Source organism: Heptranchias perlo, chromosome 1 (assembly GCF_035084215.1).
Source record: "Heptranchias perlo isolate sHepPer1 chromosome 1, sHepPer1.hap1, whole genome shotgun sequence".
NCBI lineage: Eukaryota > Metazoa > Chordata > Chondrichthyes > Hexanchiformes > Hexanchidae > Heptranchias > Heptranchias perlo.
The window spans coordinates 29,819,900-29,846,789 of NC_090325.1; the positions used below are offsets into that span (position 1 = coordinate 29,819,900).

The window sequence follows — 26,890 nt, forward strand, 5'->3', positions numbered from 1 at the left end:
TGAGGAGGTTGGGATTGCCCTTACCCTCAAGTATGAACTTAGAGTAGAATAGGCTATGAAGAGGGAGACACAATATTCCTCTAGGTGGCCAATCCAGATCTGGTACAGATGACTAGGCTGGTAATGACACAGGTGCACTTGAATCTATGGCCTTCGCACTGGAGGACGCAGTGGGTACCAGGGGTGTGTGGCTGAACTACTGAGTGGCAGGACATAGGTTTGAATCAACATTTCCTGCAGAGTGCACCTGATCTCACCCAGGTCAAAGTGGCGATTAAAGGCTGCTGTTACGTATCTCCCAGCAGCTGTTTTGAGTAGTGCTAGTAGACACCAGTGAGGTGGAGAGTGCATTCTTGATGGCCACCCGTTTTGCTGGAGAATCTTATGTGGAACATAATTTTTTTTGGGGTGGGGGGTGGAAGGAGGAAGAGGAGTTGAAGGCAAGAGAAGAGGAAGAAAAAATGTCAGACAGGAGAAAACATCCTCAAACATTTATAAGAAAGAATGTGCTCTTATAAAGCGGCTATCACGACCTCAGGACATACCAAAACGTTTTAAAGCCATTGAAGTACTTCTGAAGTTTAGTCACTGTTGTAATGTAGGAAACGCCGCAGCCAATTTGCACTCACCAAGGTCCCACAAATAGCAATGTGACAATAAACAGATCATCTGTTTTGGTGATGCTGGTTGAGGGATAAATATTGGCCAGGATACCGGGGAGAACGTCCCATCTCATCTTTGAATAGTGCCACGGGATCTTATATACAACCTATTAGATACATCCAGTAAAATATAATACAAAATGTCATAATTTAGATACTAGTTATTTTATTTTCTCACTTTCTCCTTTGGATTATCTTCACGCATCATTCCTGGAAGAGAGATGAGCTCCATGACTGGTCACCATGAGAAAGTGGTCCCAAGGGACTAATCTTCACATATTCTCCCTCTGTATTTTCTCTCTGCTTAGTATCTCCCCACAATAGCACAACTAACACTGGAAACTCACCACACCATAACAATAATACTGCAGCCACAAATGTACTTATTTCTCTGTGATACAAAGTATTGGAACTCTTTGTGATTATGTGATCTCTCCAACATATTGGTGTTTCATTTTTCTATTGCCAAGTGTCTTGTGGAAAAACTAGGAGACACTACTTGTTAAAAACACAGGCTTGTGCTAAAAACAATACTGTCGCCAATGTTCTTGACATACCCATCTATTATTAAACTTTCGTAGGTTGCCGCTTTATCACACACTGGACAAATCCACGTGGGTTTCTTTTCATTCATCTGAAGGTAGAGGGCAGCATCGAAGCATTGTAGATGTGTACAGGTAACAGCACGGCAAGGGACTGTCAGCCGCATTTTCCCCAACTATAAAACCAAAAAACATGAGGATGAGACTTCCCAAGACACTTAAAAGAAAAACAGCCGTAAAAACAATACAAAGACTCACTTATAAAACTTTTGCTTGTGGAATAAAAGTTGCATGTCTACTTTAATCACAATAGTAAAAAATCTACCGCACTCATATCTGCACTTTTCTCTACATATTCTCTATTTATGACAATGGATTGAACAATCAGTGGGATATCTGAGAAAAAGGACGTTAAAGAGAACTGCACAGCATTTAATGCAGGGTGTTTCAGCAAATGTGTATTTACATTACCTCATCCCAACAGAATCTAGAAAAACACCCTTTCATCTAACCAAACTGGAAACTACAAAATAATTTAAAAAGCAAACAATAACAAGGTATATTATTTGACAATGGAAAACATTGATACGACAATCAGATCTCTTGTAAAGATTGTTTTTCATAGTTCTGAAAAGCAAAGCTTTATCTTAAAAACCCTGAAGGTAAAATATCAGTGGGTAGAATTAATTATGTTACTCTGGGGTTTTTGCCTAAGTTACTATGGGAGATCAAAAGAACCCTTGTGGAAATTCCAGGTGCAGTGCTTGCTGAGAACATTGCATCTAAATGTCACATACTGCTAATGTAGGATTATTTTTTTTTAAAAAGACAATTAGTTTTAGGACATCACTTAACTTGCACATTAAAAACAAGAACGCAGAAGTCATTCCAATAGGGAGCTCACTAGAGTGCATAGAGGGCAAAGGCACCGCCCGTGCAGTCACTCCTCCCTACAAAAGCTGATCAACAAGTGACAGAAGTTTAAGGGACTTACTGGGCACGTCAATGAAACTCTTAGGCTTGTGGTTGCAATCTCACTATCAGGATCTGCAGTCAGCTTCTCTTTAACTAAAAAAAAAACACAAGATGAGCAATAGTCATAATTCTAGTTGAGTTATTGATGTTTAATAGAAGACAGAACTTGACCTGTTTACACCGAGTTGTGCAACTGAAGGGTAAAATCATTAAAATTGTTCTTTTAAAAAAAAATCAATTTTCATCATCAATTCCCAGGTTTGTTTAGGTGGTGACTGAGTAAAAAAAAAATTTCCTCCTGAAGTTGAGGGGAATAAAACCTGAACTTTCTCAATATTTTCTTACCAAAGATCGGATCCAGAGGTGTGTTAACATCGCACCTGCGACACCGACAGTTACACCACAAGCTGATGTTACAGATGTGATGCATACATATCTCTAGACTTAATTTTCATCTGGAAAAGAAAATGGAGGCTGTGCAATTTTTTTTTTAAAAAGTGCATCTGGATCAGGTTGTGAGGACTGTATTCTTTAAACTGCTGTAAATAATAGTCTTTAATTCCTGGTTAGATTTGGAGCAGTGGAAGTTACCACACTCTGTTAGACCCCTGAAGACCAAACTCATCAATCAGTGGGTGATTCGGGTCATACACCAAAGCACTATTTACTAAAAACGAGATCACAACTGTTCCCCTGTGCAGAATTTCCAACAATTTTTATTACCCTTCCATCACAGTGGCAAGCAAGTCTGTGGCTGACGCCTCAATAAACACAGTCTCTTCAATTTTACTTTTAATTTAAAATAAAAACAACCATCTAGAGGGTTCAGTAAGATTCTGATGGTGAGCCCTGTAAAAGTAGGGTCAGCCGTGTAAATAATTGTGGGCTGTAATTATTTAAGTCACTTGCTTTTTATCTTGAGTTTCGGCAAGGTCCTAAATTAAAAATGTTTTTTTTAAAACTAGTTTTCTGCTATTTTGCCCTTTCTCTGGGGTTCAAATTTCCCCCACTGATTTCTCCTGTTATTTGACGCTAAAAACAAAACTTGAAAAACAAAGCGAAAGCCTGTTTTTTAAACTGGAAATAGAAACTGACTTTGATGCAAACATATTAAGAGAAAGACAAAACTTCTTTTACTGAAAGTTTTCCACACTGGAAGAAAGGAAAACTGTTTAGAAAGCAGAGAATCAAAAAATAAGATTCTGAAGGGTATTCTTCATTCACAGTGGAAATCAAAAGTTTTTTTTAAAAGGTGTAAAGATTAACAAATATTGGGGAAGGGAAATAGGCCAGAAGAGCCACGTTTCAGATTATCTTGTGCAAGCAAAATGAAACTTTTGTGAAACCAATAAAACAACCTTTGCTACACTAACGGTAGAAAAATCTTGCACAAACAATTTGGAATAAAGTCCTGTCAAAAGAAAATTGCTGAAACTTCAAATTCTTTGAAGGAGTGACAGATATGGTGGATGGGGGAAATGCAGTGGATGTTGTGTACATGGACTTTCAGTAAACATTGGTTAGAAGGAAGGAAACCGAGATTAGAAGTTAGAGGCAGTTTCTCAGTGGTCGGAAGTGGGTAGTGGTGTCCAACAGGGTTCTGTGTTGGGACCGCTTCTGTTCGCTGTTACATCGATAATTTGGATATAGAGCGAGAGGGAATGATATCCCAGATGATACTCAAAATAGAAGACACAGTAAATAATCCTGAGGACCAAAGAAAGTTGCAAGGAGATATTGATAAGATGGAGAAATGAACAAAGTGTCAGATGGAATTCAGAATCTGTAAGCGTGAAGTGGTACATTTTGGTAATAAAAATAAAAATTAATAATTATACTTTGAATGTGGGAAGGCTGGGTGATGTGGAACAGCAGGGAGATTTGGGGGTTGAATTTCAGGTAGATAAGGCATTAATAGCAGCACCTCCAGTGGATAAAGCCATTAAAAAAAAGCTAATGGAATACAGAGTTTTATGGCAAGAGGTATAGAATATAAAAGTCAAGATGTAATGCAAATCTATATAAAATCTTACTAAGACACAATTATAATACTGTGCACAGTTTTAGGCTTCATGTAATTGGAAGGATGTTGCGGCAACAGAGAGGGTACAGTGCAGATTCATTAGGGTGATACTTGGTGTGAGCAAAGACAAATATGACGTCTTGAAAAATTGAGGCTGTTTTCATTAGAACAGATGAAATTCCACGGCTATTTGATAGAGATGTTTAAAATTATGAAGGAATGGAACAGGGTAGATAGGAATAAACTATTTCCAGTGGTTGTGTCTCGAATTATCAGAGATATTACAAGCTTGACACGAGTGACTTATAGTTTAAAATATGTAACAGATAAAAAATATACAACTGTTTTTTTTATATTCATTCATGGGATGTGGGCGTCACTGACGAGGCCAGCATTTATTGCCCATCCCTAATTGCCCTTGAGAAGGTGGTGGTGAGCCGCCTTCTTGAACCGCTGCAGTCCGTGTGGTGAAGGTTCTCCCACAGTGCTGTTAGGAAGGGTGTTCCAGGATTTTGACCCAGCGACGATGAAGGAAAGGTGATATATTTCCAAGTCGGGATGGTGTGAGACTTGGAGGGGAACGTGCAGGTGGTGTTGTTCCCATGTGCCTGCTGCTCGTCCTTCTAGGTGGTAGAGGTCGCGGGTTTGGGAAGTGCTGTCGAAGAAGCCTTGGCGAGTTGCTGCAGTACATCCTGTGGATGGTACACACTGCAGCCACGGTGCGCCAGTGGTGAAGGGAGTGAATGTTTAGGATGGTGGATGGGGTGCCAATTAAGTGGGCTGCTTTGCCTGGATGGTGTCAAGCTTCTTGAGTGTTGCTGGAGCTGCACTCATCCAGGCAAGTGGAGAGTATTCCATCACACTCCTGACTTGTGCCTTGTAGATGGTGGAAAGGCTTTGGGGAGTCAGGAGGTGAGTCACTCGCCGCAGAATACCCAGCCTCTCACCTGCTCTTGTAGCCACAGTATTTATATGGCTGGTCCAGTTAAGTTTCTGATCAATGGTGACCCCCAGGATGTTGATGGTGGGGGTTTGGTGATGGTAATGCCGTTGAACGTCATGGGGAGGTGGTTAGACTCTCTCTTGTTGGAGATGGTCATTGCCTGGCACTTGTCTGGCGCAAATGTTACTTGCCACTTATCAGCCCAAGCCTGGATGTTGTCCGGGTCTTACTGCATGCAGGCGCGGACTGCTTCATTATTTGAGGGGTTGAGAACGGAACTGAACACTGTGCATTCATCAACGAACATCACCATTTCTGACCTTATGATGGAGGGAAGGTCATTGATGAAGCAGCTGAAGATGGTTGGGCCTAGGACACTGCCCTGAGGAACTCCTGCAACAATGCCCTGGGGCTGAGATGATTGGCCTCCAACAACCTCTACCATCTTCCTTTGTGCTAGGTTTGACTCCAGCCACTGGAGAGTTTTCCCCGATTCCCACTGACTTCAATTTTACTGGGGCTCCTTGGTGCCACACTTGGTCAAATGCTGCCTTGATGTCAAGGGCAGTCACTCTCACCTCACCTCTGGAATTCAGCTCTTTTGTCCATGTTTGAACCAAGGCTGTAATGAGGTCTGGAGCCGATTGGTCCTGGCGGAACCCAAACTGAGCATCGGTGAGCAGGTTATTGGTGAGTGGTGAGTAAATTGGTGTTTTTATTAGAAAAGCTTTAACCCCACTTAATCCATCAGCTGGAAAGGACTTCAGTACCTTTGCAGAGATGACAAAGGAGTGCTTGCTTCAGAGGTGAATAACCAAATTGGGGGCTCTCTCATTCAATACAGTGACACACTAAGCCAACCCAAATACTTTATTAGCATCAAACTTACTGAGTGCTCTGGAATGGTCAGAATTCCTGATGCCTTTGTTCCTCAGCCTCTGCAGTAATACTGCCGACGTCAGTTGCTTTACCAGGTACACAGACACTGAGTAATTCTGAAAAACAAGACAATATAGATCTGCATCACTACTTTTAAATTGTAGAGTCACACTATCCTGAAAAGAAAAAATGTCAATGCACATCTGAAAAATATTGACTGGTTATGTATGGTATAGATTAAAACAGATACTGCTGGAAATACACAGCCGGTCAATCAGCTATTGAAAGAGAATGTTGTTCTGATAAAAGATTACACTTGAAATGTTAATCTTTTTCATGATCAACCTAATACATTCCCAGAATTGTGTTTTTATTTGTTTTTACCTGTAATAAAATACACACAAGGCAGTTAGAGAGAGAGCAGGGCTTTGGAAATCACGTAATAGGCCAAATAATATACAAGGAGCACAAACATCAGGTACACACCCAAAACATCAAACCTGTCTTTTCTTTTTACAGATGCAGACTGACTTGCTGTGAAGTTCCAGTTTTTATTCTATTTTTTTTCAGATTTTCAGCATTTGCAGTTTTCTCTTTTTATTTGTACAAGCATCACAGGTGTAGTTCCCAAATTTTTGTTAAGTTTCAAACACACACCTCAGAAAGGAATAGTCCCCATCTTGTGGCTACTCTGTATAGAATGGTCTGTGTCAGGTGCTCATAAAAAAAGTTTAGTTCAAAACAAATGCTAAAAAAAGAAACACTTCATATATTATTTTATTTATAGCCACAAAGTGTTGTGATTACTTGGGCCATAATAAAAACATTTTCATTGTTTTTTTTCAGAAAAGTGACTGCATCCCAGTGATGTATTTGCCATGTTATTGCCTAGGCAATTGGTTTTCTATTTCCCCAGAAAAAAACATCAATGCTGTGTAATAAAAACAAAATTTGACTTACTCAGTCCCTGTAAACCATTGGTCCTGATTATTATCATCACCAATTACATGGAGGCAACATTAACAAGCACAGGAAAAGGGAAGATTCAAGTTGCAGCTCAGACCATAGAAGACAAGAACCTCCCTTTTAACAGCTTGGGTGGTGCCTTTCGTGACTAATGCAACGTTTTCATGCTTTAATAGGTCGACAAAACTGGGCGTGAACTGGGTGTTTTACAACTATAGATTCATATTAAAATATTCTATGCAGATGACTTGATCAGCACTGGCATCGTTTGAAAAGGTATGCCATGATGGGTATGGTGACTGTGCTACATTTTAATTTAACTGCCATGTTACACCCTTGGAATATTATATATACAAATGCCATTTCCCACTTCAAGGCATTGCTCCTGGAAGTCACAATGATTTAGAATATCTACAATTTATTTATGGTTACATAGCTATTTGGGAATTTTGTATATAAACACTGGTCTTTTTTCTTTGAAAACACAATTTCAGTGGCCATAAAATAGAGCATTACCTCAGTGACAGTCAGCTTTTATCATTCTTTCACTAATGACAATGACTTTTATGATGCATTTTCATTATACACAAAATAAAACTGAAGGTGGAGAAGTATAAGATTGAATGTCTAAAATCATGTCAGAAAAGGTAGAAAGTTGTAACTTGCCAGTTTGAGTTTGAGCTGAAGCCACTGCTAGACAAGAACATCCTTCTTTTTTGGGGGGGGGGGGGGGGGGATCGGGGAAGAGGAAGAGAGAAGGAGCAAGGGGCTGCCGAAAACTTCTGCATTAATGAGAAGAGCCCAGGGGTCTTAGTAGCCTCGACACATAGTATCAACAGCACAGGAGGCGGCCATTCAGCCCATCGTGCCTGTGCCGGCTCTTTGGTAGAGCTACAAATTAGTCCAACTCCCCTGCTCTTTCCCTATTGCTCTGTAAATTTTTTCCCTTCATGTATTTATCCATTTTCCTTTTGGAAGTTATTATTGAATCTGCTTCCACCATCCTTTTAGGCAGTGCATTCCAGATCATAAGTCGCTGTGTAAAAAAATTACTCCTCATCTCACCTCTGGTTCGTTTGCCTTAAATCTGTGGACCCTGGTTACTGACCCTTCTGCCACTGGAAACACTTTCTCCTTACTTACTCTATCAAAACCCTTTATGACTTTGTACACCTCTATTAAATCTTCTCTTAACCATCTCTGTTATTAAGGAGAACAACCCCAGCTTCTCCAGTCTCTCCGCGTAACTGAAGTCCCTCAACCCTGGTACCATTCTAGTAAATCTCTTCTGCACCTGCTCCAAGGCCTTGACATCCTTCCTAAAGTGCGGTGCCCAGAATTGAATACAATAGGCTGAGGCCTAACCAGTATTTTATAAAGGTTTAGCATAACTTCCTTCCTTTTGTACTCCACACCTCTATTAATAAAGCCCATGTTCAACTACCACAGAGTAGTAACAACTTGCAGTTATATAGCACCTTTAACGTAGTAAAATATCCCAAAACCCTTCATGGGAGCGTAATCAGACAAAAATTGACACTTAGCCAAAGAAGGACACATTTGGACAGGCTTGGTCAAAAAGGTAGGTTTTAAGGAGGGTCTTAAAGGAGGAGAGAGGTGGAGAGGTTTAGGGAGGGAATTTCAGAGCTTGGGGCCTAGACAGCTGAAGGCACGGCCGCCAATGGTGGGACAAAGGAAGTCAGGGATACGCAAGAGGCCAGAATTAGAGGAACGCAGAGTTCTCGGAGGGTTGTACGGCTGGAGGAGATTACAGAGTTAAGAAGGGGCAAGCCAATGGAGGGATTTGAACACGAGGATTAGAATTTTAAATTCAAGGCATTAGTGGGCGGGGCACCAATGTAGGTCAGAGAGCACAGGGGTGATGAGTGAATGGGACATTGCGTGTTAGGATACGGACAGCAGAGTTTTGAATAATCATCAAAGCCAAAAGTATAATACAAGTTGAAGAAGTCATGCTTAAACTGCATTATGTTCGGGCCAGACCGCCCCTTGAGTACTGTGTCCAGTTCTAGCCACAAGATACAAGGAGATAGTGAAGCACAGCGTGGAGATCTGAGTTATGACGAAAGACTGGAGAAACATGGGCGTTTGAGCCTGGTGAAAGGGCATCCGAGAGATGAGAGTGAGGAAGAATACAAGATATCAAACACTATGGAGAAGGTAAAAACAAAGTTAAAAAATATTACTTCCAAATTAAATTGTGAAAATAGGACAAGGGAACAGGTTAAACAAGTAAAATGCAAATTTAGGATTCACACAAAGTGATCAATACATGGAATGGACTTCTGTACAGTGATGTGAAAGCGAACACTCAAACTAATTAAGAAATAATTGGACGCCACTAAATTGGGGGGGGGGGGGGGGGGGGGGGACACGGACTAAACAGCCTTTCTGGATGGGTGAACTAAGATGGATTGAACTTCCTTTCTCATCCGTGATTACCTTGTACAACCTATAAAGTTAATTGAAATGCATGTTTTCTTCAACCAGACGCAGCTCTATTTCCACAACTCACTAAGGATCCAAGCAGCACATTTGTAAAACAGGCCTGAATTTTACTCGACCAACTCTTGGATCACCATGCTTACTTGTTCTGCTTCACAATCAACAAAAATCCACTTGTGAAAGTCTAAGTATTTCTCTCCATTGAAGTGGTCTGGTCAAAACTGGACACAAGTAATGCTGAAAAATTCAAAAGTTAAGGACTTATTTAACCCTCACCTAAGCTAACCTTCTTCACTCTTCATAAGAACATAAGAAATAGGAGCAGGAGTAGGCCAATCGGCCCCTCGAGCCTGCTCCGCCATTCAATAAGATCATGGCTGATCTGATCTTAATCTCAAATCTAAATTCATGTCCAATTTCCTGCCCACTCCCCGTAACCCCTAATTCCCTTTACTTCTAGGAAACTGTCTATTTCTGTTTTAAATTTATTTAATGATGTAGCTTCCTCAGCTTCCTAGGGCAGCAAATTCCACAGACCTACAACCCTCTGAGTGAAGAAGTTTCTCCTCATCTCAGTTTTGAAAGAGCAGCCCCTTATTCTAAGATTATGCCCCCTCGTTCTAGTTTCACCCATCCTTGGGAACATCCTTACCGCATCCACCCGATCAAGCCCCTTCACAATCTTATATGTTTCAATAAGATCGCCTCTCATTCTTCTGAATTCCAATGAGTAGAGTCCCAATCTACTCAACCTCTCCTCATATGTCCGCCCCCTCATCCCCGGGATTAACCGAGTGAACCTTCTTTGTACTGCCTCGAGAGCAAGTATGTCTTTTCTTAAGTATGGACACCAAAACTGTATGCAGTATTCCAGGTGCAGTCTCACCAATACCTTATATAACTGCAGCAATACCTCCCTGTTTTTATATTCTATCCCCCTCGCAATAAAAGCCAACATTCCGTTGGCCTTCTTGATCACCTGCTGCATCTGCATACTAACTTTTTGATTTTCTTGCACTAGGACCCCCAGATTCCTTTGTACTGCAGTACTTTCCAGTTTCTCGCCATTAAGATAATAACTTGCTCTCTGATTTTTCCTGCCAAAGTGCATAACCTCACATTTTCCAATATCGTATTGCATCTGCCAAATCTCCGCCCACTCACCCAGCCTATCTATATCCCCTTGTAGGTTTTTTATGTCCTCCTCACGCTCTACTTTCCCTCCCATCTTTGTATCATCTGCAAACTTTGATATGTTACACTCGGGCCCCTCCTCCAAATCGTTAATATAGATTGTAAAGAGTTGGGGACCCAGCATCGACCCCTGCGGAACACCACTGGCCACTGGTTGCCAGTCCGAGAATGAACCATTTATCCCAACTCTCTGCTTCCTGTTAGATAACCAATCCTCCACCCATGCCAGAATATTACCCCCAATCCAGTGATTCTTTATCTTGAGCAATAATCTTTTATGTGGCACCTTGTCGAATGCCTTCTGGAAGTCTAAATACACTACTTCCACTGGTTCCCCTTTATCCACCCTGTACGTTATGTCCTCAAAGAACTCAAGCAAATTTGTCGAAACATAATCAACATGAACAGTAACCAGAGAATATAAATCCTAAATAGGCACAACGCACTGCTGGTTGCTCTATGCTAAATTAGCTAATCTCAAGCACACAGCAGTGGTGGTATGAGAATTGGCCTCAATAACCCCATTTTCTGCTCCTCCAAAGAAACATCCCATTTTTTAAAAAAAATTAACTCTGACTTCACATTTCCACCTTCCAGAAAGCATTCTCCAAGAAAGAGAAAATGAAAAATCTTGCATTTATATAATTCCTTGGGATGTCCCAAAATGCTTCATAGCCAACTACGTACTTTTGAAGTGTAGTCACCTATGTCGGCGAATGCAGTGGCCAATTTGCACTCAACAAGGTCTCACAAACCGCAATGAGATAAATAACCAGTTAGTTTGATTCTAATGGTGAAGGCTGGAGGGATAAATAGTAGCCGGGACACCAGGAAATTCCCCTGCTCTTATTTGAATAGTACAATTTGACCTTTTACATCCACCTGAATAGCCAAACAGGGACCTCAGTTTAAATTCTCATCTGAAGGACAGCATCTCAAACAGCACTGCACTGATGTATGTGTCAGCCTGGATGAAATGCTCAAATCCAGGAGTGGGGCTTGAACTCATGACCTTCTGGACTCATAAGCAAGGATATTACCACTGAGCCAAGCTAACTTAATAATAGTAACTTATACTCAGAAATCTTTGTACTTTTTTTCCACAACACAACATGTTTTCAATGAAGTGAGTTTGTTGCAAGCAGCTCTTACTAAACAGAGCAAGAAAGAAGAAAATGTCCACATTTGCTCCTAAATGAGGCCCGGGTTTATCGCTCCATAGCAGGTATGGCACTTACTCTTCCCATTTCTGGCGCCCAAGAAACAGAAATCTGATTGGGAACAGCTGACGAGAGCCTAACTTGCGACGTGATGTTTAACGGCCGACCAGGTCGCTTCTGCTCAACGCCATTTTTAAGTGGTGGTGTAAACCCCTGAAAATAAAGAACAATGATCAGCAGGGCATATTGTAATTACCAACAACAAAGGTAGCATCAAGAGTTAATAATGGGCTGGAAAGAACTAAAATTAACACAAGTAAAAACTCTGTACTTATCGTGCGTCCCGTAGCAAATCCATGGAATAACAATGCAGGCAGTGTTCTTGTATATCCTAGCAATGAATACAACATTGAAGCTCCGCCGATGGCTCAGTGAGTACATGAACCAGATGGACTAGGAAGTTCCTGGGTCCAATCCTCAGGCTGTGCCAGGTTAGCTGTGCACAACTGAGGCTGCAATGCCCTGGGTGGGGTTCCCACTCTGATAGCTAATCAGTGACCCTGATGAAAGTGGCTGGACATTGATATAATGTACTTATTCAATGTGTTGCCAGCTTGTAATACACACCAGACTTATCCTTTATTTATTTGCAGAGGATTATAGAATTTTACATAACAGGAGAAGGCCATTTGGCCCATTGTGAAGTACTATCCACTAAATCCCATTTCCCTGCCCTTTCCCCATATATCCTTTTAAATTATTCTCTTTTAAATATTTATCCATTTCCCTTTTATTACAGATGGTGTATCCACCTACGGTTCTGGAAAAGAATTTCATACCCTGACAGCCTTCTGCATAAAAAAAAATCTCAGTTTTCCTACAAGCAATTCTGTTTAAAACCGTAAACCACAATCTCATAATAACAAACTTAAAAATTCTGCTATAGGTCTGAAAATAGCCCAGATTGATGGTCTACAAGAATTCTAAGAAAAACTGGTTTAAGCACTCGCAGCACAAGACTTTACCTTACATTTAACTCATTCTCTACCTTACCTAGGAGTGCATGATGGTGGACTGTAGGCACCAGAGTAGAAATATGTCTATTCTTCCAGCACCAACACCGTTCACCTGATCAGCACAGCATTCATTCACCCTTCCCACCCCCAAAAAATACGTTTGCACAATTTTTTTTAAAAAAACTTACCGGCAAGGGATAAATTTTTCCATTTACTTTTATACACAAATTATTAGGATAATTATCTTCCTGGGGACAGCTCGTCTCTGCGAGGCAAAACCTGAAACCAAACGAATGGTGGAATCGGATAAACAAAAGATCTGCTAAGGATTCTGCTAAAGAAACAGCATTCCTCTTATTAGGAAAAAAAAGTAAAGGCCAATTCAGCCTAATCCACTCATCGGACTGAAGTCTACATCCTCAACCCATGCTTCACAAGTATTAACAACTTGCAATGATATCGTGCCTTTAACTTAGAAAAATGTCCCAAGGTGCTTCAGAGTTAAATCAACATTTATTTAGAAAAAAAATCTAATATCAAAATAAATTCAACACAGCATATTGAAAAAGAGGACAGAACTACCGTATATGTTAACTACCTTAAAAGGCTGTTAAAATGTAAAGGTGGAGCTATGAATATTGGAACAAAATAGGGTTACTATGAAACTCAAATGCAGGAAATGTCCCCATCATTAAACAGTTAATTCAAAATTCCAAACACTCAGCAACCACATATAGTTGCATAATATTGTTACAGATAAAAGATCAAGACAGGATCAATACTTGCCATTAATACTTAGTTTTACTGAGAGTTTCCATTGGGTCACTTGTTTACCCATGCCCCCCCTCCCCGAACACCACATTAAAATCACATTGTCTGTTCCTTTACACTACATCTATGGAAATATTGTCCATATTTTTTTCAGTTGCGAAATTTTAAGCTCATATTGATAACCTAAACAATTTTCATCATACGAGAAGTAATTTTTGGCAAATGTTACATATTTTATAGATTTCTCCATGCCATATACACATACCATCGTCTAGCCAAGATGGTGAACAGGTAGCTTATTTGTGGACCTGTTCTAATGTATGATTTCTCCTCCCATGTGTTGAGGTAAGAAGCATCTGGTCTTCTCCTCAACAGCAAAGGTAAGACTGGAATTTTATCAAGAGAAGGGGAGGGACAGGTTTAAATGTCTGTGGTGCTCAAAATACTGTGCAACTTCACTAATAAGTTTCAACAAAATATGGCATTGTCTCTAAGATGGAACTAAAAAAAACAGCAAAATATTTCACAGAGATTAAACTCACCTCATCTGAACAATCTACTCAAAAGGATTAACTCACCTCAACTGCACCTGCACAATATAGTCTCTTCTTCCACCTGGCAAAAAGTCCCTATAAAGAATGCGATAGATCAAGTTACTTAGAAGTAAACAGTGTTGCACCAATTTCTCTCATAATATAAACATTGAATTATCTATTTTCAAGCCAAAGTAAGAAAAATCTATTGAGAAAAACAAGATTTGTATGCCAAAGATAAAGTACCGATGACAGTAAAAAGTAAACCCAATAATCCCTAATGAATATTGAGAGGACACAATGAATATTGAGATCACACATAACTTGTGGAAATTTGTTTTTGTTCTTGCACTCATCCCTGAAGGCACCAACTCATCTCAGAGTACAGTTTTGACTGTACAAATGTTGACTGCAGTCCGTCCCCAATTGGCCATTCTATATGGGAGTGTCTAGACAGTGAATACTAGGCTTTTCAACCATAGAGGCATCACAGGTTGAGTCCAATCCTGTCCTCACCGGACATCTGTGTGCATACTTTCCAATAGGGGTCACTGGATAGTAAATCAGAAGCAAATCCCCTGGCTGATATTCCTTTTGCCTAGTTCAGGACTGCTGAAGCCAATTGTACTGTACCAACTAAAGCCCAGCTGAAATCACCTAACTGAGCCAGATCAGGGATCAAATCTGGGAACTCTCTGAACTCTACAGTTGTTTCACAATTGGCAGTGCCTTTATCAATTAAGCTTTTGTAGGCCTACTTGGAGACAATTTATAAGATATAGAAATAACAGAAGTGAGTCATCAGAATATCCGTCAAACCACATCACCAAGGCTTCAGTTGTTTCCCCCCCTCCAGAGGGCAGAGATCTTCTAATTCACCCTTCTCTTGGACAACCTCAGAGCAATTCTCTCTCAGTCTACCCCTTCCCCCCCAACAAGCTTACTGAGAATCCATGCGAGAGGAGTCTAACAACACAGTCCTTTAATGACAAAGCTAATAGAATTCTGTGCTGATTATCAATTCAGGAAGCCTCCAATGTACCTTCAAGTCTTACATTATTACTGTACAGTGAAAGCCTCTGTCAGTCTGAAGACTGTTGCTGAGGTCTCAATATGTTACCAATGTTTAACCTAAACTGGTTAGGTTAATTTTAAAATAATGCGAGACACGTAAAAGTATCTAAAGAAAATTGCTTTAAATAGTCACTGAGACAAAACTATTTTTTATCCAGTTTCCTTTTGCTCAAGTAAGACCTGGCAAAACATTAAAATAGAAACCTATGTCATTCTTACCTAGAAATGCATATTTCTTTTACTTGTTGAGGAGTCAATGCGAAGATAAAGTATTTTTCCTGGAATCGTTGAATGTTTGATGGCACTGAATAACAAAAAAGTATACGGTTCATTAAAAGCCTTCAGTTTGGCTTAATTGGTAGTACGTTTGCCTCCGAGTCAAAGGTTGTGGGTTCAAGACCCACTCCTACACTTCAGCACATAATCCAGGTTGACAATAGTGCAGTATTGGAATGCTGCATTGTCCAAATTGCAATCTTTTGGATGAAATGTTAAATCAAGGCCCTGTCAGTTCCAATGGCCGTGAATGCACCCATGGCAGCATCACCAAAAACAGATAAACTGGTATTTCATCTTGATGCTTCTTACAGAATCTTGCTGCATGCCACATTTGCCTATGTGATAATGACTGCAATGCAGAAGTATTCATTGCTTGTGATACACTTGGGACACCTCAAGGGTGTGATACGGCTTTAGAAGAATTCAAGTTTGCTTCTTTCTTCAGTAGACATGATGTGAAGCAAAGAACCACAAAGAGTCAATGAGCCCAAAAAGGAGAGTCTGCTCCCTTAACATAGGCAAAATGGAATTTTTAAAAATTCCTTCCTTTCCTGAACGAATGGACTGACTCATGTAGGGTAAGGTTTCACAAATACCAAACACCCTCCGGTACCTCATCCAAGTGGCCATTCACAAGACAGTGAACACAGCAAATATCAGAAAATCATTCAACCATGGAGGTGATCACAGCTGAGCCGAAGTCCATCCCCACCCTACATCCACACATGCTTACTCTCCTGCGAGCAGGAACTCTGGTTGATTTTTCCTAAATCTAGACCCTGCTTGAGATCAGGATCAAACTGGAGACTTTGCTGGAAGGTACAGATTAGTTGCACACTGGGCAGTGTATTCACCCACTTAGCCACTGAAGGAGCACTACAATGGAACTTGATACAGATCTACACAAGTTCCCTTCACTGAAGTCTATAATATGGTCCATCACCTGTATACATGCCTCAACAAAAAAAGTTCAGTGAAACATCTGATAATTTTGTCAGAGGTTCCAAGTCGAAAACTTTTCTGACTACCAGTATGTCTATAGAAAGTGTAAAGCTCACATTGTCGCTCACTCCCACTGGAGGAACATACCACCAGGTTGGCAAGTGATAATTACAGATAAAAAGTTAGCTAATTCTGTAGATTCCTAATTTTACTTTGGGAAAAGTGGTGTGGTGGCACATTCGATCATATCCTAGCAGTTGGCTTCAGAATTGCATTAGCCAACGACTTGGGCAGTTCTGTACCCTCTCTGCCAAGTAACATGAAGCGCAATTTTAAAAAAATTCTTCTTCTGCCAAGTAAGCAAAGGTGCTATTTAAAGAAAAACAATTTCTCTGCCAAGTAAGGTGAAGTACCAACTAAAAAACATCTCTTACTTTCAGTATTAGAAATTTCCAAGCTTCCCCAATAACCTAAAGGGTAAATGATCTGCATGGTGTGGAGGGAATCATACTCAGCTGTGATGTCTTTTAGAAACAAATAGTCTGCCAACGTTAATTGCCCAATTTCACACATGGACGAATGGTCACTTGGTCAATGCACTTGAAGGCTGTTAGTGGAACTGTAGCGAAGCAAAAAGTTAATCCTTCAAGAGAGAAAAACAGAAAATAAAAAAGTTCCAACGTTTTAGCAGCTGCCAGAAATATGTTGAATAAGGTAGAATTAGTACAAATACTCTTGTAAAATGAGTTCAAAGTATAGGAGCATTTCCCTGTTACACTGTAAATCTAACAGTTCTCTAAGGCAGAATAGAGCCTGCAGAAAACACTAAGAAGCTCCAAGCTTCAGCTGTAATGCAAGGCATTCATGGGGAACTCGACCTCTAACTGAAAGTCAGAAGAATCAGTAACAGGTGATTATATTGTCTCTTGAAGCTCATTAATTCAATTACGCTCTCTGTACGTTGTCACCTTGAGTAATTTGCTAGTTTAACAATAGGACCCAAGGGCAAGTGCTGTAATTTGTACACGTTCATACTTTGAGTTCCTCCTACGTCTGAATGACAACTTACATTTATATGGAGCCTTTAAAATTGCAAAATGTCCCAAAGCGCTTCACAGTTCACAATTAGAGGGTGTCAGTACTGTATTAGGTGACCCCAATCATGCAAGCAGTGGGCATTAAAGGTGGCCTCACTGTCCCCACGCTACAGGAATTGGGAGATAAAAAGATCAGCCAGCGTTGATGGCTAACCAATGTTGTAAAGTGTGCCTGTGGACATCATGTCCGAACAAGATTGAGCTCAACGGCGCTATCCCTTCAGGTTGAATGGGGTGCTAGCACTCACCATCATGCCGCATACATGAAGAATCATCAGTTGAGCAAGATCCCCCAATAATGTTTCTCCTTCTCTAGCCCAAGGCACCCCCTAGACCCCCGAAGCCAACTGTAATGAACCAACCACCACTCTGACCAAGGTCAACTAAATAAACATTGACTAAAATTGAACATGAAACCTTCTTGGTATTATTCTATCCAATTCTATATTGGATAGCGAATTTACATACTGAGTTGTCGCGGAACCATACCAAGATACATGGAGTGTTAATTCATGCTGGAAAGTAGCGGCAAGTATATATCCCAAATCTTCACATTACCATCAAACAAGTCAAGGAAACTTGGCCCAGCTTTATTTTTAAGATTATGCCCTCATGGTCTGGATTCCCAACAGAAGAAATAGTTCTGCTGCATCTACGATATCGAATCCCTTAATCATTTTAAATACCTCAATTAGGTCACCCCTCAAGCTTTTAAATTCCAGGGAATACAAGCTAAGTTTATGCAACCTATCCTCATAATTTAATCCTTTAAGTCTGGTATCATTATGGTGAATCTGCACCATACCCCTTCCAAAGACAATATACCTTTTGAGGTTTGGTGCCCAAAACTGAATGCAGTACTCCAGTTGGAGCGACCAAAGCTCTGTACAACTGAAACATCACTTCCTCACTTTTCAATGCCAACCCCCTTGAGATAAAGCCCAACATTCCATCAGCTTTTTTGATTCATTTTTGTACCTGTGCAGTAGCTTTTAGTGATGTGTACTTTTTTTTTGCGTTCATGGGATGTGAGCGTCGTTGGCAAGGCCAGCATTAATTGCCCATCACTAATTGCCCTCGAGAAGGTAGTGGTGAGCCACCTTCTTGAACCGCTGCAGTCCATGTGAAGGTTCTCCCACAGTGCTGCAGCGTAGGGAGATCCAGGATTTTGACCCAGCGACGATGAAGGAACCGCAATATATTTCCAAGTCGGGATGGTGTGTGACTTGGAGGGGAACGTGCAGGTGGTGTTGTTCCCATGTGCCTGCTGCCCTGGTCCTTGTCCTTGTCCTTCTAGGTGGTAGAGGTCGCGGGTTCCAGAAGTGCTTTCAAAGAAGCCTTAGCGAGTTGCTGCAGTGCATCCTGTTGATGGTACACACTGCAGCCACGGTGCGCTGGTGGTGAAGGGAGTGAATGTTTAGGGTGGTGGATGGGGTGCCAATCAAGTGGGCTGCTTTGTCCTGGATGGTGTCGAGCTTCTTAAGTGTAGTTGGAGCTGCACTCATCCAGGCAAGTGGAGAGTATTCCATTACACTCCTGACTTGTACCTTGTAGATGGTGGAAAGGCATTGGGGAGTCAGGAGGTGAGTCACTCGCCCGAGAATACCCAGCCTCTGACCTGCTCTTGTAGCCACAGTATTTATATGGCTGGTCCAGTTAAGTTTCTGGTCAATAGTGACCCCCAGGATGTTAATGGTGAGGGATTCGGTGATAGTAATGTCATTGAATGTCAAGGGAAGGTGGTTAGACTCTCTCTTGTTGGAGATGGTCATTACCTGGCACTTGCCTGGCACGAATGTTACTTCCCGCTTATCAGTCACAGCCTGAATGTTGTCCAGGTCTTGCTGCATGCGGGCGCAGACTGCTTCATCATCTGAGAGGTTGTGAATGGAACTGAACACTGTGCAATCATCAGCGAACATCCCCATTTCTGACCTTATGATGGATGGAAGGTCATTGATGAAGCAGCTGAAGATGGTTGGGCCTGGGACACTGCCCTGAGGAACTCCTGCAGCAATGTCCTGGGGCTGAGATGGTTGACCTCCAACAACCACTACCATCTTTCTTTGCGCTAGGTATGACTTCAGCCACTGGAGAGTTATCCCCGATTCCCATTGACTTCAATTTCACTAGGGCGCCTTGGTGCCACGCTTGGTCAAATGCTGCCTTGATGTCAAGGGCAGTCACTCTCACCTCACCTCTGGAGCCGAGTGGACCTGGCGGAACCCAAACTGAGCATCGGTGAGCAGGTTAGTGTTGAGTAAGTGCTCCTTGATAGCACTGTCGACGACACCTTCTATCACTTTGCTGATGATTAAGAGTAGACTGATGGGGCAGTAATTGGCCGGATTGGATCTGTCCTGCTTTCTGTGGACAGAGCATACCTGGGCAATTTTCCACATTGTCGGGTAGGTGCCAGTGTTGTTGATGTACTGGAACAGTTTGGCTAGAGGCGCAGCTAGTTCTGGAGCACAAGTCTTCAGCACTACAGCCAGGATGTTGTCGGGGCGCAAAACCTTTGCTGTATCCAGCGCACTCGGCCGCTTCTTGATATCACGTGGAGTGAACTGAATTGGCTGAAGACTGGCTTCTGTGATGGTGGGGATATCGGGTGGAGGTCGAGATGGATCATCCACCCGGCACTTCTGGCTTAAGGTGGTTGCAAACGCTTCAGCCTTGTCTTTTGCACTCACGTGCTGGACTCTGCCATCATTGAGGATGGGGATGTTTACGGAGCCTCCTCCTCCCCCCGTCAGTTGTTGAATTGTCCACCACCATTCACGACTGGATGTGGCAGGACTGCAGAGCTTTGATCTGATCCGTTGGTTGTGGAATCACTTCGCTCTGTCTATAGCATGTTGCTTCCCCTGTTTAGCATGCATGTAGTCCTGTGTTGTAGCTTCACCAGGTTGGCACCTCATTTTTAGGTATGCCTGGTGCTGCTCCTGGCAGGCTCTTCTACACTCCTCATTGAACCAGGGTGGATACCCTGGCTTGTTGGCAATGGTAGAGTGAGGAATATGCCTGGCCATGAGGATACAAATTGTGCTGGAATACATTTCTGCTGCTGCTCATGGCCCACAGCGCCTCATGGATGCCCAGTTTTGAGCTGTTAGATCTGTTCTGAATCTATCCCATTTAGCATGGTGGTAGTGCCACACAACACGTTGGATGGTGTCCTCAGTGTGAAGACGGGACTTCGTCTCCATAAGGACTGTGCGGTGGTCATTCCGACCAATACTGTCATGGACAGATGCATCTGTGACAGGTTGATTGGAGAGGACGAGGTCAAGTAGGTTTTTCCCTCGTGTTGGTTCGCTCACCACCTGCTGCAAGCCCAGTCTGACAGCTATGTCCTTCAAGACTCAGCCAGCTCGGTCAGTAGTTGTGTTACCAAGCCACTCTTGGTGATGGACATTGAAGTCCCCCACCCAGGGTACATTCTGTGTTTCCTGCAAGTGGTGCTCAACATGGAGGAGGACTGATTCATCAGCTGAGGGAGGGCGGTAGGTGGTAACCAGCAGAAGGTTTCCTTGTCCATGTTTGACCTGATGCCATGAGATTTCATGGGGTCCAGAGGCAATGTTGAGGACTCCCAGGGCCACTCCCTCCTGACTGTATACCACTGTACTGCCACCTCTGGTTGGTCTGTCCTGCAGTGGGACAGGACGTACCCAGGGATGGTGCTGGAAGAGTCTGGGACGTCTAAATCCCTTTGCTCCTCCACAGCTCCTAGTATCTCACCATTAAGAAAATGTTCTGATTTCTTTTTCTCTATGCGACTTATTTTAGAGATGAGGAAACTTGATTGTTTTAAACAATTCAAAAATTGGATACTTTTGTTATGGTTTGGGTTTTGTCCCAACACGTGCTCACAATGAAAGTGTTGTCCATAAACAGACCAAGTCTCCTACGATCCGAAACACGTGCCCTTTTTTGAACCACGTGTAGAGTGTCGTGCTAGGATTTACATTACCTCTTAATTACAATACATAGCACGCCAGAGATCATGTAGGACACCCACCACATTCTCCTACTTACTTTGAAAGGCAGAAAACTCTACATTCAGACCAATGTGTTAATGCTAATACTAATAAATTTATTTACAGGTTGAATAAAACATAGGTGCAGTAAAACACAACATACCGAGTATAATACTTAAAAACAATAGAGAATTAGACAACAAGGAATTCAGTACAGCCTTTTCCGAATGCATTTGTTTATCTAGGGCTCAAAGGCTACTAAAGGTTAAACCTGCCTGCAGCCTTCCATGTGAAATTTAATACGGAACAGCTTCCATATTAAATTCTAGCCATTTGATGTAGTCTACATGAATTTTAGCAAGGCTTTTGACAAGGTCCCACATGGCAGACTGGTCAGAAAAGTAAAAACCCATGGGATCCAAGGAAAAGTGGCAGTTGGATCCAAAATTGGCTCAGTGGCAGGTAATGGTCAACAGGTGTTTTTGTGACTGGAAGGATGTTTCCATTGGAGTTCCACAGGGCTCAGTATTGGGTCCTTTGCTTTTTGTGGTATATATATCAATGATTTAGACTTAAATGTAGGGGGCATGATTAAGAAATTTGCAGATGATAAAAAATTGGCTGTGTGGTTGACAGTGAGGAGGAAAGCTGTAGACAGCAGAAAGATATCAATGGACTGGTCAGATGGGCAGAAAAGTGGCAAATGGAATTCAATCCGAAGAAGTGTGAGGTAACGCATTTGGGAAGGGCAAACAAGGCAAGGGAACACACAATAAATGGGAGGATACTGAGAAGTGTGGAGGAAGTGAGAGACCTTGGAGTGCACATCCACAGATCCCTGAAGGTAGCAGGACAGGTAGATAAGGTGGTTAAGGCGGCATACGGCATACTTGCCTTTATTAGTCGACGCACAGAATATAAGAGCAGGGCGATTATGCTAGAACGGTATAAAATACTAGTTAGGCCACAGCTAGAGCATAGCGTGCAGTTCTGGTCACCACATTACAGGAATGATGTGATTGCACTAGAGAGGGTACAGAGGAGATTTACGAGGATGTTGCCAGGACTGGAGAATTTTAGCTATGAGGAAAGATTGGAAAGGCAGGGGTTGTTTTCTTTGGCTGAGGGGAGATTTAATTGAGGTGTATAAAATTATGAAGGGCCTAGATAGAGTGGATAGGAAGGGCATATTTCCCTTAGCAGAGAGGTCAATAACCAGGGGGCGTAGATTTAAAGCAATTGGTAGAAGGATTAGAGGGGAGTTGGAGAATTTTTTTCACCCAGAGGATGGTGGGGGGTCTAGAATTCACTGCCTGAAAGGGTGGTAGAGGTAGAAACCCTCATCGCATTTAAAAAGTACTTGGGTATGGACTTGAAGTGCCACAACCTACATGGCTACGGACCAAGAGCTGGAAAGTGGGATTAGGCTGGATAGCTCTTTTTCGGCCTGCACAGATACGGTGGGCCAAATGGCCTCCTTCTGTGCCGTAAATTTCTATGATTCTAGCCATTTTGAAAACTGTCTAAAATAAAAGCACAATTTTAGCAATTTTCCACAGCACTTAAACTATTTTCATCACACCTCTTTCCTCTGTAATGTTCTGCGAGATTCATCTGACCAATGTTTTCAGAAAAGGCAGTAAAGGGAACAAACCAATATGGTATAAATTGGAGGAGAGCAGGTTTGCACCACGATCTCTCCCTATAACTGTGCAATCATGAGGTGGTGCCAATCGGGAACCAGATGTTTCCCCACTGCGGGAGTGGGAGGGGAAGAAAAAGAAGCAAGTGAACACAGATCAGACCTTTGCACCTCCCAGCATTCAAGAATTCCTAATTGCTATCCATTAACCACCTCAGAAGAGGGGGGAAAACAGGAGACTGTGTAAAAGGGGGGTGGCTGGCGTGCGTGTGCACGTACGGCTGTACGGGGTAGTGTAAGAGTCTTACCTAAAAATAAAATTTACCCCGTTCAAGCTCCATACTCTGATCTTTGAAACACTACAGGAGGTATAAATGTGGTCTATTTTCACACCCAGTATATGAAAAAAATAATTTAATTCACAGATCAATGACTGGAATAATCAGGAGGCCCTTACAGATTAATTTTATTTTTTATTTGTCTTCTGTGCATTAGTGTCATCTTAGGAAATTTCAAATGCAATATAAGTGGTATTCCCGTTGAGACTTCTTATAGCACAAAGAAAAATCAAAAGGTTAAATCATCAGACTGTAAAGCTCACTTAATTATACCAGTCATTGACCTGCATTAGAATCCCTCTGGTGCTTCGCCCAAGTGGCGAATCTCCAAGCGAAGGTTTAGTGAACAAGTGTTGGCAGGTTATTTGACCATAGAGGCCATAGCAGGCAACCAATCATGTTCTCATTTGACATCAGTGCCTGAATGCTTTCCAGCAGGAGTCATTGAATAGCTATTATATGCAGAAAATCTGGCTAAATTTTCTCCCTCAGCTAGGGACACTGAGGGCAATTATAGCACCTTAGAGGGTACCTCGGCTGAGATCAGCTAACTCAGCACACATCCAGGTAAACCACTGGTTTAGTCATGCAGCACAATCCCCAATTAGGATGTCGATGCGGCTTTTGTTACCTGCAAAATTGAACTATACAGATTGTGCAATTCAAACTGAACATATGCAAATTAGGCAAGCTCTCAACTGTGATGTCCACAGTCAAATAACTTACCAACACTCAAAGTTCAATATCACGTGAGCAAGGTATTCAAAGGCTCACCACCTGTGGAACTGAGTACAGCACAAGTTGCTACCTTCAGGAAAGAAGGGCTTAAAAAAGATAAGCAAGTACTTGGATTTTTTTTTTGGTTTGGCTTAAATGTTCCTTTACTCTATTACTGAAATGTTTGAATATTAAAACTCACCTAGACTCGTAGGTTTAATAAGCAGGTCCAATACATCATAAAAGGGTATGCTTTTCAGCTGGACATCAGGATGGACAGGATGGATGGAGGGAGAAGCCTCTTGCATTTCTATATTCGGTTTAGTCTCATGCAGCAACACAGGGCTGACCAGTGGAGATGAGGGCTGAGGTGTGGCTGATGTGGATGCCGAAGACTGCGCAATGCCCGAGGCCAAATCGGAGTCAGCCGAGAGGTTATTGTCCAAAGAGAAAACAGAAGACTTTATAGCTGACAAATCAGCAAGGCTTTCAATAGTTCTAGGAAAACGTCGTCTGTACAGTTCCTTAATCTTGATCTGAACAGCTGGACTACAGCCACTCTTTAACAAGTGTAGTGCTCTTACAAGGAGTTCATGTTTGCGACCGCTTTTATTACGTCCGGCAAAACCTAATAGCACTTGAAGTTCTGAGACACGAAAACTCGAAACCATATTCTGAAAGATAAAAAAAGAGCAGTTAACCTAAATATTTTCATCAACCATCATTGTTTAGCATTAGTAACCTTTTAGAACTATAACTCCTGATAGAGAAAAATACTAACTTAATAATCAAGTACTTTTGTGTTCAATGCTGACTGTTATACAATCTATATAGAAACTGTTATTCTAAAACTGGAAAATGATGTGGGAGCAAGAATCTCCTTAGCTTTATCACAACTGCTAAGGTCTTACATTAGACCAGTGACTACCTACATTCGTTTTGTGTACTATATAAATTCTATTTCAACATATATGTAAACATGCTAGATAGTAAATTGCTGTAAATTCATTCACTCAGATTTGAATTGAATATTTTTCAGCATTCAACCCTACTGATAGATGAAGTTATCTTCACATTAATTTAAAATGATAAAAAATCAAGGTTCTCTTTAAGTCCACACCCCAGGGACGGGTAAGGATAGCCAACATAGAATCATAGAATGGTTACAATACAGGAGGCCATTCAGCCCATGCTGGCTCTCTGCAAGGGCAATCCAGCTAGTCCCACTCCCCCACCTTATCCCTGCAGCCCTGCAAATTTTTTCCCTTCAAGTACTTATCCAATTCCCTTTTGAAAGCCATGATTGAATCTGCCTCCATCATCCCCTTAAGGCGGTGCATTCCAGATCACAACGACTATTATTGACAAATCTACTGGTGAGTCACTGGCACAGGAACATAGGAATTGCTTGATGAAAAAAGATCAAGATCCATCCAGTTCGCCATCTACCATCCTGGTAGTTGCATGATACAATGATAATTGTTGACTAATCATAACAATCAATCTCTCATCAATTAGTCTACAACAAACCCAGAGATGACACAAGGAAAACCCCAGTGGTGGAGAGATTTGGGAACCATAGGTCCAAAGTCACCTTTTTCTTCCCAAGCATGCTGCACTTACCATGTCATGTCTCAAATTACTCATATAATGTATCCCAAAAAGTTATTTTCCGAAAGAAATCTATCTAATTTTTATTTGAATCAAACAACACTAACTGCTTCCACCTTCTCTGTGGTCTGTTCCACATGGTTTATCATTTTTCTCATTTTTTGAGGAGAGAAGCAAGATTGAGTGAAGTAAACAGAATGTGCTTTGACTGTTACTCTGTATGTCCCCTTGTCTGTGTAATAAAGCAACTCAACAATTCCTATCTGGCCTCAACTCACCAAATGTTTCAGTCCACCTTCAGATGGGTTAGAGAAGTCCATACGAAGACATGTACAAAAGATACGATATCTAGTTCAGATCACAAGGGGGTCCGATTGTTACACATCTGTGTTACGCTATCATATAATTAAATAATAGGTAGTAGAGGCACACTGCTGAACACAAGATGCTCAAGACCGTTTACAGGACAGTTTACAATAGAGTATCTATGGCAAACCTGAAACTTGCAACAAACATCCTTAAGGGCACAATACTGTATATGCAAAATAAATACATACCCAGAATTCGCCAGCTTAAGCATAACTCCAAACAGGTTAACAAATTAATCAGAGGCAAAACTAAGAAACCTCTACAAATCCTGCAGGAAAAAGGTGAAGGGGTTCACTTGGAATACAACAGCACGCAGAAACATATTAAAGGAGCACAGAGAACTGGAAAAAACCTTAGCTGGAGACATGAGATGGTTAATATGCTAAATCACTACTTTCTTCAAGTGTTCACTAGGGACACAGGAATATGCCCTCCCTAAATGGTGCTAATCCAATGCTGAGAATAAATGACACGGAAATCACAGACAGGCTAAAAGTGCTCAAAACAAATAATTCCCATGGGGTGGCTGGTACTTATCTTTGATGACTATGAGGACAATGAATGAAATTAGTGAGACTTTAAGAGGTAGTCAATGAACACTGGGGAGATCCCAGTAGATTGCAAAATTAAAACTGACATGCCCATTATCAAAAGGTTAACAAAACAGACCCAGGCTTCAGACCTATTACTCTTATACAGTATTGGTAC

At 41.6% G+C, this 26,890-nt stretch overlaps 1 protein-coding gene across 3 annotated transcripts in view; it reads right to left on the reverse strand.

Annotated features, from left to right (window-relative positions):
• pias2 (protein inhibitor of activated STAT, 2) overlaps positions 1 to 26,890 on the reverse strand; it is a 60,453-nt gene that overhangs the window by 12,053 nt on the left and 21,510 nt on the right. For all 3 annotated transcript variants that reach the window (XM_067983141.1, XM_067983132.1, XM_067983152.1), the window contains 8 exons: positions 24,405 to 24,876; positions 15,424 to 15,508; positions 14,176 to 14,226; positions 13,015 to 13,105; positions 11,889 to 12,023; positions 6,035 to 6,140; positions 2,199 to 2,272; positions 1,220 to 1,380 (listed from right to left, as the gene is read on the reverse strand). In XM_067983141.1, coding sequence (XP_067839242.1) covers positions 1,220 to 1,380; positions 2,199 to 2,272; positions 6,035 to 6,140; positions 11,889 to 12,023; positions 13,015 to 13,105; positions 14,176 to 14,226; positions 15,424 to 15,508; positions 24,405 to 24,876 — 1,175 coding nt within the window. The remainder of the gene's footprint in view (positions 1 to 1,219; positions 1,381 to 2,198; positions 2,273 to 6,034; positions 6,141 to 11,888; positions 12,024 to 13,014; positions 13,106 to 14,175; positions 14,227 to 15,423; positions 15,509 to 24,404; positions 24,877 to 26,890) is intronic.